We start from the raw sequence: 12,576 nt of genomic DNA, 5'->3' as shown, positions 1-12,576 counted from the left end.
AGGAAACTTAATGTTGTCATTTTGGATACGTTCTGAGGCCTAATCAACCCCTTGACCCCTGACAATTCAGCCAGATGAACACTCCCCAAGCTGGAACACGTCTTTAGTGGGACGTGGATGCTTCAAAAGTTTATTAACGCTCCCAGGGGCCATTAGCTTGAAGAGAGGTTGAAGGGGGGATGAGGTTAGAATGAATAGCTTTTAGTTTTATAGCATTAATTACAGTGGGTAGGGGTCTCATTATGTACTCTGTTCTATGTATTCTATGTTCAGAAGGCCACAGTGTCGTGCGTTTGATTCCCGTCTCTCATTATTTACTGCATGTCCTCCCTTCTCTCTCATCCCCCATTTCTTTCTCATCTGTCCTGTCCTATGAAGCCTATGGCCAAAAATCCTTAAAAAATCATAATGTTTTGGGTCCACTTCACTCCTCGACAAAGAGATTTGAACAGGCCTCTATCGTTGTTCTCTAAAACTAAATGGAAGTCTGTGTCTCGCCTCGCTCCCTCTCACTGCCAGAAGAACAGTTCTGACGTGGTAACAATCGTTATTGTACCAAAATGATCATAAATATAACACGGATCTAGACGTGCAATGACAAGGAAATTATGCAGCTTCTGGCAGTGAGGAGATGTAATGAAGATAAGTTTGTTATCTTAAGTTCGGGAGCAGGACCACGCCCCTTCCTGCGGCTACACTACTTAATCATCCAGATCACATACTCCGGTGTTCATGACTTCGTGCCCCTCCCTCCCACCCTCTTTTAAACTGTTCTAATTATTCTGATTTATCTCCTAGATGGGGGTATCCAGGCCCGGGAGCCTTCAGCCCTCATCGCAAGAAGCCCCAAAACGGCATCAACTTGTGTACATTTGTGTTGTTCATGTTTCTCCCCTGCCAATAAACACCTTGCATCGTATCTGGGGTTGTGGTCCTTGCTAGTGAATTATTGTTATCAGTGCATTGATATAGCACCTTTTCACCTTCAAGGCACTCAAAGCGCTTTAGGCAATGTGGGTGAAGTGTCGACATTTCCTCTAGGGCCCCACATTGGCACCCGATGTCCCAGTGGTCTCCCATCCGAGTACTGACCAGACCTTTGACCATCAGGTACGACCACGGACACACGCCCCAGATGCACTTTAAGGGCTCTGAACTCTGACATCAGACTGAAACCACTCGAGCCGACATGGCCGCCGCAGACAGAGTTTAACTGACGGAGCCCGGGGACAGTTTTGGAACCATGAGGTTATCACTGTGACCACCGGGACAGGCAATGAAAACGTATATACAAGACCACCTTAATAAAGCAAGACTAAGTGCAAATAACGGGAGGCTTAGTGGTTTGAGATCGTCTCCTGTGTCTCGATGTGAGGAATGGGACACAGATTTTCACAGGGGAAGAAGCGAAGAATGAGAACCTATTTGAAAACGTAGCCACTTTTAGAGTAATTGAATAGTTTTCTTGGTTTTTCTAGTCATTTCTATGTCAGTTTGCTCAAAGGCAGAGTCTTTACCACTCAAACATACTTTTCAGTCCAGTTAAAAATAGTGGAGTAGAAAGTATAGATTCCTTCTCTCAAATGTAGTGAAGTAAAAGTAAAAAGTATCCGCTGTAAAATGTCAATAAAGGACTGTACAGTACTTTTTTTAGAACATATGGATGTACTTTGTTCTTTCTTCTTTGACAAAACCGACACTTCTGCTCATCCGTGTTTGTAAAGTAAATCAGCTCAAAGTGTTGGTCTATAAAATGAAAGGTTTTGAAATGAAACAACAGAGCGTTACAGAACCAAGCACAAAAATGTGACGAAACAAACAAAACAAACCAATGCGTGATTTATTCAAGCCAAATATGAGTTTAAATGTCTACGTCTACAAAGCAGCTCTGCGAGAGTCGAGCAGCGGCGAGCGATTTATGAAAAAGCTGAAATGATTTAGCAGAAGCCGCAGAGAGTCAGTGACAGGCCCATAAGCTCGGAGCATTAGAGCAGATTAGAGCCAGATACTGCGGCTCAGGGCGAACGGGACTTCATCCAGACAAGTGTGAGGTCAAAAGCGTCAGCATGAGGGAAACTTTGACACGTTTCTTCAGATATTTACATTTATGAGCTTAGAATTTATTTTGTGCACATTCGTTACAAAAAATAGGGGAGGGGGGTATAATTTTTTTGGTAATATAATAAGTTTTGAGCTGTAGAGTGTTGAATAAATAACTAGGAAACAAATTTGGTGTGAAAACAAACGCTTCACTTTCATGGTACTTTTAGTGTTCTGCCACTTATGTTTATGTGGTGGTTTGAGTTGTTTTGTTGTGCACTTTGTTTGTCTTTCAATGTGTTTTTTCTGTTTTTTTTTACTGCAAATGACAAATAAACTAAATTAAACCTGATATTAATATTCCAAGACTGAATCAAGGTGTCGTGGCACTTTCAAACCGTAAGTAAAACCTAATTCTTTGAACGATTCATTGTATTAATCAAAAAAAAAAACACTCCTGTCACAATTTTCCTTCTGCTGTTTGTTTTTTGCAGCTCAGACCTTCTAGACCTACACTAGACCAGGTTCTAGTGTCAGCGGCTCAATGTATTGATAAAGATCATTTCTGTAGCAATAAATCGTACTTCAGAATGTGTCACCGTGACAGACTTCTGCACACAACAGGGAGACATGGAATACTTTTTGCGTAACGGGAATCGACGTCGCTTCGTATTTACTCAATGGCAAAAGCCGGCAGCTGTTGCAAAGCTCGCGTCTACCCACACACTGTCTGATAAACCAAAGCTTCTAACACCAGCCTCAGCTCCAGCTCCGGCCTCGGCTCCAGCTCCAGCCTCAGCTCCAGCCTCAGCCTCAGCTCCAGCCTCAGCCTCAGCCTCAGCCTCAGCTCCAGCCTCAGCTCCAGCCTCAGCCTCAGCTCCAGCCTCAGCTCCAGCCTCAGCCTCAGCTCCAGCCTCAGCCTCAGCTCCAGCCTCAGCCTCAGCTCCAGCCTCAGCTCCAGCCTCAGCCTCAGCTCCAGCCTCAGCTCCAGCCTCAGCCTCAGCTCCAGCCTCAGCTCCAGCCTCAGCTCCAGCCTCAGCTCCAGCCTCAGCCTCAGCTCCAGCCTCAGCTCCAGCCTCAGCCTCAGCTCCAGCCTCAGCCTCAGCTCCAGCCTCAGCCTCAGCTCCAGCCTCAGCTCCAGCCTCAGCTCCAGCCTCAGCCTCAGCTCCAGCCTCAGCTCCAGCCTCAGCCTCAGCTCCAGCCTCAGCTCCAGCCTCAGCCTCAGCTCCAGCCTCAGCTCCAGCCTCAGCCTCAGCTCCAGCCTCAGCTCCAGCCTCAGCTCCAGCCTCAGCCTCAGCCTCAGCTCCAGCCTCAGCTCCAGCCTCAGCCTCAGCCTCAGCTCCAGCCTCAGCCTCAGCTCCAGCCTCAGCCTCAGCTCCAGCCTCAGCTCCAGCCTCAGCTCCAGCCTCAGCTCCAGCCTCAGCCTCAGCTCCAGCCTCAGCTCCAGCCTCAGCTCCAGCCTCAGCCTCAGCCTCAGCTCCAGCCTCAGCTCCAGCCTCAGCTCCAGCCTCAGCCTCAGCTCCAGCCTCAGCCTCAGCTCCAGCCTCAGCTCGAGCCTCAGCTCCAGCCTCAGCTCCAGCCTCAGCCTCAGCCTCAGCTCCAGCCTCAGCTCCAGCCTCAGCCTCAGCCTCAGCCTCAGCTCCAGCCTCAGCTCCAGCCTCAGCTCCAGCCTCAGCTCCAGCCTCAGCCTCAGCTCCAGCCTCAGCCTCAGCCTCAGCTCCAGCCTCAGCTCCAGCCTCAGCCTCAGCCTCAGCTCCAGCCTCAGCTCCAGCCTCAGCTCCAGCCTCAGCTCCAGCCTCAGCCTCAGCTCCAGCCTCAGCTCCAGCCTCAGCCTCAGCTCCAGCCTCAGCTCCAGCCTCAGCTCCAGCCTCAGCTCCAGCCTCAGCTCCAGCCTCAGCCTCAGCTCCAGCCTCAGCCTCAGCCTCAGCTCCAGCCTCAGCTCCAGCCTCAGCTCCAGCCTCAGCTCCAGCCTCAGCCTCAGCCTCAGCCTCAGCCTCAGCTCCAGCCTCAGCTCCAGCCTCAGCTCCAGCCTCAGCCTCAGCCTCAGCTCCAGCCTCAGCTCCAGCCTCAGCCTCAGCCTCAGCCTCAGCCTCAGCCTCAGCTCCAGCCTCAGCTCCAGCCTCAGCTCCAGCCTCAGCCTCAGCTCCAGCCTCAGCTCCAGCCTCAGCTCCAGCCTCAGCCTCAGCTCCAGCCTCAGCCTCAGCCTCAGCTCCAGCCTCAGCTCCAGCCTCAGCCTCAGCTCCAGCCTCAGCCTCAGCTCCAGCCTCAGCCTCAGCCTCAGCCTCAGCTCCAGCCTCAGCTCCAGCCTCAGCTCCAGCCTCAGCCTCAGCTCCAGCCTCAGCCTCAGCTCCAGCCTCAGCTCCAGCCTCAGCCTCAGCTCCAGCCTCAGCTCCAGCCTCAGCCTCAGCTCCAGCCTCAGCTCCAGCCTCAGCTCCAGCCTCAGCTCCAGCCTCAGCTCCAGCCTCAGCTCCAGCCTCAGCTCCAGCCTCAGCTCCAGCCTCAGCTCCAGCCTCAGCTCCAGCCTCAGCCTCAGCTCCAGCCTCAGCTCCAGCCTCAGCCTCAGCTCCAGCCTCAGCTCCAGCCTCAGCTCCAGCCTCAGCTCCAGCCTCAGCCTCAGCTCCAGCCTCAGCTCCAGCCTCAGCCTCAGCTCCAGCCTCAGCTCCAGCCTCAGCTCCAGCCTCAGCCTCAGCTCCAGCCTCAGCTCCAGCCTCAGCTCCAGCCTCAGCCTCAGCTCCAGCCTCAGCTCCAGCCTCAGCTCCAGCCTCAGCTCCAGCCTCAGCTCCAGCCTCAGCTCCAGCCTCAGCTCCAGCCTTAGCCTCAGCTCCAGCCTCAGCTCCAGCTCGACTCCGTGAAGCAGCGTCAGCCTGAAGCGCCGCGTACCTGGCCACGGTTTTCTGAGACACTTGTTTAGTCGTGTGGTGATAAGCGTAATCGGTTTTGACGTGGCTCACGAGCTTCTTCTTGTACCACGGGACCACTTTGGACGCCATGTCGGGAGACTTCATTGGGGGGACCTGACCAGAGGCACCGGGGGGAAACCAGACAAGGATAAAGAAACAAACAGAGGCTCCGTGCTGTAAGAGTTTGGAAACAGAAACAGTCGAAATTCCAGGGCTGAAGGCAAAAGTGAAGTGGAATTTCAATGGAGGGAAGAAAACATATCACAGAATATGAAAAATCAAGAAAAATCAAGGTAGTTTTGGCCAATGAAAGCTACAAATGTGAGTGGCATCGGAGCCTGGTTTGAAGTGGTTTTCTATTGTACTTTACGATATTTGCTTATTTAACGTGATACTTTACAGACAAATACTCACAGATGTTGACCCCCACAACAGCTTCTCATTATATCTACAGATACATTACAGTTTTGAGATTAGAAAATGTCATCCTTAGTGCAAAGAATAAACTAAGTGACTTTTCCACCCTGCACATTCAGAGTTTTTGCTTATTTTTTTTGTTATAAAGACTTAAAATCCTTCACATTTTGATCTGATCTCGAAATATTGAAAGGTTTTTACTGCAGTTTTGACATAAAGGGGCTGCTGCAGGCTTAGATTTCTAGGTTAAATCCAGATTAATCTCAGTTTGAAGCATGTTTTGAGCCTCTTTTATTTGGATCTAGAGTTTGTGGGAGAATTAAATAAAAAAAACATGCAGTATACTATAAGAGTACAACGATCAATCTGAATAATCCTGACTAGTCGACTATTAGAATAATCCTTGACTTTTTACCCATTGTTAGTCGTTATCTGGACTAAACATACAAAAAGACCCTTTATAACAAGGACATTATATTATAGACCAAAACGCCATAACAAGAATAAACTATTTGGACTTTTAATAAATAATATACTTTATCTTTAAATATTCTCTATGTAGGCTTTAAGTGAGGATGTTTTCTTTATCTTTATAAGGTAAAAACATACCAGTCAACATCGAAAATAATCATTTGTTTCTACTATTGGTCTTTATTTTGACCGTGCTTAAGTCACTTTACCAGTTCAGACCTGGTTTGGTGTTGGTTTAAAACTGGTTTGAACTCAGTTTAGTCCTGATTAAATCCAAGGGTAGAGTTAGAACCAGAGAGTAAAGGAAGTGATGGTTTAGTGGATCAATCAAATCAAAATGTGGAAAGTGGCCTTGGATTTCTCTTGATTTAAGACCTTATTTTGGCCCTCATTGAGTTTATGTTCTTCCAGTGAAATGTTGAAAAGGAAATATTTGAGAACCACTGATCTTTTTCATGTAAGAACTATATCTATAACAATTTAACACCCAATTATAACAAATTCTGACAAAGTAGAAACCCACATGTGCTAATAAGAGTTCAAATGCAGTACAGCTCAGAAAAACCTCGACACACGTTCAGGACATTCAGTTCACAGACAAAAATGCAGAAAATGAGGCAGATCAGGATTTCTCTTGTTCTATGACACAACTTTAAACCTGTTAAAATGACAAGTTCAAACGCCACAGGTGAAATATTATCGTTTTGGAGCCATAAAATGACTTAAGTCAACGCGACAACCAATTGCAGACGGAAATGTGCGGGCGATATTGACAAAAACGTATCGCTCAATGTTTTTTTTACCGTCCCAATGAAAAAAAAGAACAGGATATTATAGAAATCTGTCAGGAATGTGCTCAAATGTGCCTGTTTTGGTTGAGATTCATACTAAATGTCAACAGACTGTAAAGTTAACAGAGGTGGTAGTGCAGCCAAAAATTGTACTCGAGTAAAAGTACAACATAGTGACTCGAGTGAGAGTAAACTAATATTTGTGGAGGCAAAACAATAACATCTCCACGGAGACAGCAGGAAAAAGTGAATTTTTTTTAAAGTGCACCTTTAAAATGTTTACATTTTCCCTTTTAACGACTTTATAACACATTTTCTACAAATCTACTCTGCAAATTATCAATGCATTTTCAACATTGAATTGCTTTGAACTCTTTTGACATCTGGTGCAGTGAAGGCCTTTATTCCTTTAGTACAGGCGTGTCCAAACTACGGCCCGGGGGCCAAATGCAGCCCTCAGACCAATTTTTGTTGGTCCAAACAACAAAAAGTAGTACATTTTACTGTAAAATTTGAGAAAACTCAAGCAATTTGATGATATACCAACCTAATATTGATGTTTCAAGTCTTATCAAAGGTGTGGAAGCATCGAAACTATGTCAAATGCAAAATTTCATCCGGCAAGTTTGACATTGTCGGGTCGTTTGTGGCCCTCTGCTCTGTATGTTTCAAAATGCGGCCCTAGGTCAAAAAAGTTTGGACACCCCTGCTTTAGTATCACCTGCCAAATACTCTTCATTTAGCTTTTCCACAGAACATAATCAATTAAAAGCGTTACAGTTTTTCTTGATTTCAATATAAATCCTTGTAAATCCTACTGTTACTTGATCTTGCCCCACAACGGTTCTTTATGTACAAAACTAACTCAGATCATTTTAACCACCATTTCGACCACAAGTCCCTGTGAACGCGTCGATCTTAAATCTGGTTTGTGCAGCAGCCGTGGCCACATATCACCAGCAGACTGCCCATGTTTCACCTTACACCCCAACGCTATGAATAGATTAGCACAGAACAAGTCGCACTGCAAGAGGCTGTGCACAAACGAATAGAAAGGTAAAAAAAAAAACACAAACTCGGCGCTGATTGACCGGCGACCTTTACCAGCGACAACAGCAGCCGTACGACAGGCCGATACGATGAGGAGCGCGCGGGGAAAACGGTCAAATCTATTCTTTCAACACGTTTACTTTACAAAATTGCGAAAGGTCAGTAACCCTTTAATGCGGCGGTCTTAGGAGAACAGCGCTGTGGGATGTTAGGCGCACAAAAGAGGGCTTAAGTGGCATAACCAGCTGTCCGAAAGTGATCCCAAACACCCATTATCAATCCAAACACGTCGGCGAAACCATTAAAACACAACGTACAGTCACCACAGCGGGGTTTAAGGAGCAGAAAATGCAAAATTGGACTCACCCCGGGAGATTAAAAGAGCGCAAAGCGGTGGTAGACCAGCCTGGTGCCGCTTGGGAAGCACTTGCTGATGTGTCACAGGAGGAATGCCGTTCCCCTTACGCCCCATGTATGGACGCACTCGAGACTATATATAGCATTTACCCCCCAAAATTTGCACTCATTTCACACTTTGGGCAAGAACCTTTGGGGCAAAAGTAAATGGAAACGTTTGCGTCCAATTCTTGTGTTTGGGAATTTGTGACGGTGCTGGAAAAACTGGTGCCACAAAGACATGAAACTGTAATAATGAAGCTTCTGAACTTCTCATCATGTTAAATCATGTTTTTATCATCGTTTTTCGACCTCTTGTATTAGTGTTGTCACCATACTCACGTTTCAAAGTGTATTTTGATCAGTGCGTAAATAGTTCAATCTCAAAAGGTTCTGCAAAGTTCAGATTGTGTCCTGTTTAATGCGATTTCGTTTTAGTATCGATACTTCAAATGAGTATAGTTTTGATACTAGTTTTAGCGTCTGATTTTCCATACAATTTATATTCCAATATATATGATTATTCCAATCTCTGAATAAAACAACTACAATTTATACGATTATGTTTTTCAATTTCAAACGTTGGATCGTCGCAATTCCAAAAAACGTCTCCAAAATGTGTAAGTAAATCGGTCGAAGCTGCTGTAGGACATGAAATCGCACTGTCGACTTTCAAAATCCCCACGATGTTTCCAGAAGAGAGTTGTTGTCGTGTACAAAATACATTCAAATCACCACCTCACCTTTGCAGAAATCAGAAATCAGAAAACCCTAAATCAAAAGCACAAACTGTTGAATGGGTTTGGCTCTTGCAGGTCCCAGAGGCGAATGCCCGTGAGCCCTTTTTAGGTTTTCAAGATGCCGTCCTCCTCGGTTCACACTTGTCGGCAGAAGTCAGGCCTATTTTTAACCCTCGCCGCTGATACTCCGATGCCTCCGATTCTTACAGTACAAGACTGCCACCGCTATTAATACCCAGCATTCAAATGACTAAAGCTCTGTGGGAACCACGTGTGGAGGAAATAAAGAGATTCACCGAGGCAGCTGCAGTTTGTCTTTACGCCCTCAAAACCAACAGCTGCCACAACGATCAAGACCAGGGGTATTCAACATAAGGCCCGAGGGCCAAATCAGGCCCTTCGAGTGATGAAGCCGGCCCGCGACCCATCTTCCAAATATAAAAATATGTATATCTATCCTGCTTACTGGTTTAATCCTGGGTTAGTTTTAGTTTAGACCTGGTTTGGTCTTGGTTTAGTCCTTGTTTAATTCTGCTTTAGACCTCTTTTGATTCTGGGTTAGTCCTGGTTCAGACCTGGTTGATACTAGTCCAATCCTCGTTTATTTCTGGTTCAGTAGAAGGGCACTTTTGCAAAGCAATGTTGGTTATTCCTCAAAAAAATCTAATCTATCAGAGGTTATTTTATTGTATTAACTCGATTTACTGAGTGTTGGGGATATTTTGTGTGACCCAAAATGTTGTTACAGTGACATGTTGTGCACCTCTGGCCCGCAGAAAAATAGCCCTGTTCCAGACTTTTAGATTTTCAAGGGCGTAAACACGAGGAGTGGTTGATTATTTTTTGTTGCTTGCGTTCCAGTTCAAGGTGAACAGGAAAAAATATTACATTTAAAGATGAAAATGTTTTAACTTCTGTTGTGAACGTAAATGTAAGAAAAAAGGCAGTACAAGTTGTTCATCATGCCATGGCTTCATAAAATAATTATTAGCATTTGAGTAAACTAGAGCTGACTGAAAATTAGCATAAAAATTCTAATTTTGCCTCATTTTTTTAACCAAAAACCTTCCTGTTGCTGATAACTACGGCTGATCGTCCAACTTTGTTTTTTATTTCCCTCACTTCAAATTTTGAAATAATTCAGTTCTGAACATATCAATCCAGTTGCAATTAGAAAGCAAATCATCAATTCAAGTGTAATCGCAAAAGAAAGAAAGAAAACAAGCTTACTGTGCAAATATTGGTTAAAAACAAGAACAAAGTGTTAAATGAACAACAAACCCTGCAATTATTAACTCACCAGTTTCATCACAGTAAAAAGTGTGTCCTCTGCTGCCTTCTGCTGTCCAAACTGGAGAAGACAAACCTGCAATAGAAACACAGGCCTAACTTTGCTGCTAAATAGCCATTAAAGTCTTTTTTACAATCAAATGTAGTTAATAACATCTGTAGCAAACTGAGTGCTATATTCACACAGAATAATGAGTTATTAGAAACGTAGAAAAACATCCATTTGAAGGTTCCAGTATTGCACAAAACATGCACAAACTTATTATTTTTTTATTTTCATCCCGCTCTTTTTGCAGCTTTATGTGAAGATTTTTTTTTTTTCAATATAGAATGTATTATATTTGATAATCTAACTTTGCGTTCATAGCACAGGCGCCATCTAGTGGTTATGAGCTGGTTATGAACACCAAATACAGATCAAAATGGTCCGTTCACACCGCTGCGACAAAGCGTTCAGTTCACATTAAAAGTCGCGCTTGAGCATTTTGACGGCCGTTGGAGCGTCAGGTGCGCTTGAGCGTCAGGTGCGCTTGAGCGTCAGGTGCGTTTCAGCGTCAGGTGCGTTTCAGCGTCGGATGCCCTAAATTATTTTAGTAGTAGACTAGTTAAACGACTATTTATATTGTACATCTAGGCTTTTTAAATACATTTTTGACCAAATAAAGGTTGGAATATGGAGACTGAAGGCTTCTAGATAGAGAATATTTCCAAATAAAGAGTACTAGAAAGGTTTTTAATCCTTAATTTCGCTTTCGCTGCTTTGTTTTGTTTCTTGCATTAATTGTTGCTTAGGGATCTTTAAATTCTGTTTTTATTTCTGTTGTTATGGAAAGTGTCTTTGAGTGTCTTGAAAAGCATTATATTATCAGGCCCAAGTGCCACAAGCTGGCAAGAGGCCTATCAAGGTCACTCATGTTCCCCAATTAGTGAGCTCAATAGGGGATGACTGAATCTTACACTAAGGAGTTATTATAATCAAGAAAATAAACACAGTACAGACCATTATAACCCTCTGATGTTTTATCAAGGCTTATAAATCAGAACGTTCAATGAGACTAATCTCCAAATCATATAAATGTATTATGATTTAAGCAGCCAACTCTACTAATAACATTAACATTAAACGGGAAAGAGAAGGTCATTTTACTTTGACTGACAAAAATTGGTATATATATATATATATATATATATATATGTGTACATCCCAGTGGTCAATAGGGAATTCTATTGGGGAAATGTGACACAATTGTCAAAGTGCTCATTATTCACAGGGAAATGCTGATGGCTGGAGAAACTGTGTCACTTCACATGTTTTAGGACTGTCCTGTTGCTCAGAAACATTGGACTGAAATCAATAAATAACGACATCTCATCTGTTAGAACTATGTATTTGGGCCTTTAAACTCCTGCAATGGACACATGGATATATGAATATATCTTTGGAACACACTTTTGGCGGCGGGGAAAAGGCAATTACAATGAAATGGATTGAGTCAAACCTTATCTATAATCCAGGACTGGACAGACACTGTACTGGACATACGAGCAAAAAAATCACATTCAGACTCAATTTGGAACTGGACAAATTTAACAGACATTGGACAGACACCACTTTTTTTTGTTTAATGTCTAATGTTTTGATTTCTGTCCCATATCTTTTGAGTTGTATCTTTTTTCATGTATTAACTCGTCTACAGCTCTCGTTTTGTTATGTATAAAATACTCAATTAATTCAAAATTCTATTCGATGGTCTATGCAAGCCCCGGGAGGACAAGATGACGGTCAAGTCAATGGCGTGTGCTCATTGGTGCATGTCGCCAAAAAAATCTTTCTTCCGCTTTACTTCCTGGTTGTGGAGCAAGCCCTGAGTCTTTTCCCATGATGCTTTGCGTGCACGCTGACAGCAGATTACCGTACACTGTTCACCGTGATAAAATACATAAATACATAAAATACAACCAAAAAATACATGGGGGCGCTCAGGAGGCATCCGGAACAGATGCCACCTCAGCTGGATCCTCTCAACGTGGAGGAGCGGCGGCTCTACTCCGAGCTCCCCCCGTGTGGCCGAGCTCCTCACCCTATCTCTAAGGGAGCGCCCAGCCACCCAGCAGAGAAAACTCATTTCGACTGCTTGTCCCTGTGATCTTGAGAGCTTTGTCTTTCGACTCAGCTCCCTCTTCACCACAACGGTCCGATGCAGCAACTGCATCGCTGCAGCCGCTGCACCGATCCGCCTGTCAATCTCACTTTTCCCTCACTCGTGGATACGACCCCGAGATACTTGAACTCCTCTTGTTGCAAAGACTTCCCACCCACCCAAAGAGGGCAAGCCACCTTTTTCCAGTTGAGGAACATGGCCTCAGATTTGGAGGTGCTGATTCTCATCCCAGCCGCTTCACACTTACACTCACAACATTATCTGCAAACAGCAAAGTTGTTCCCCCTTCTTGAACAGAGAGACCACCACCCCGGTCTGC

General features: G+C 44.7%; 1 protein-coding gene across 5 annotated transcripts in view; it reads right to left on the bottom strand.

Annotated features, from left to right (window-relative positions):
• myom2a (myomesin 2a) overlaps positions 1-8,139 on the bottom strand; it is a 48,367-nt gene extending 40,228 nt beyond the window's left edge. For 4 of the 5 annotated variants that reach the window (XM_072463907.1, XM_072463903.1, XM_072463905.1 and 1 more), the window contains exon 1: positions 4,921-5,045. In XM_072463907.1, the coding sequence (XP_072320008.1) occupies positions 4,921-5,045 (125 nt within the window). Of the gene's footprint in view, positions 1-4,920; positions 5,046-8,035 lie in introns of those variants that run through there. The other variant, XM_072463906.1, reaches the window with a different exon arrangement.
• Positions 8,140-12,576: the final 4,437 nt, after the last annotated feature.

Source organism: Eucyclogobius newberryi, unplaced genomic scaffold (genome assembly GCF_026437365.1).
Source record: "Eucyclogobius newberryi isolate DKJ021-1_F unplaced genomic scaffold, fEucNew1.0.hap1 SCAF_4, whole genome shotgun sequence".
Taxonomy (NCBI): domain Eukaryota; kingdom Metazoa; phylum Chordata; class Actinopteri; order Gobiiformes; family Gobiidae; genus Eucyclogobius; species Eucyclogobius newberryi.
Note: the sequence above shows the minus strand (reverse complement) of the source record. Positions and strands in the feature narration are given on the sequence as shown.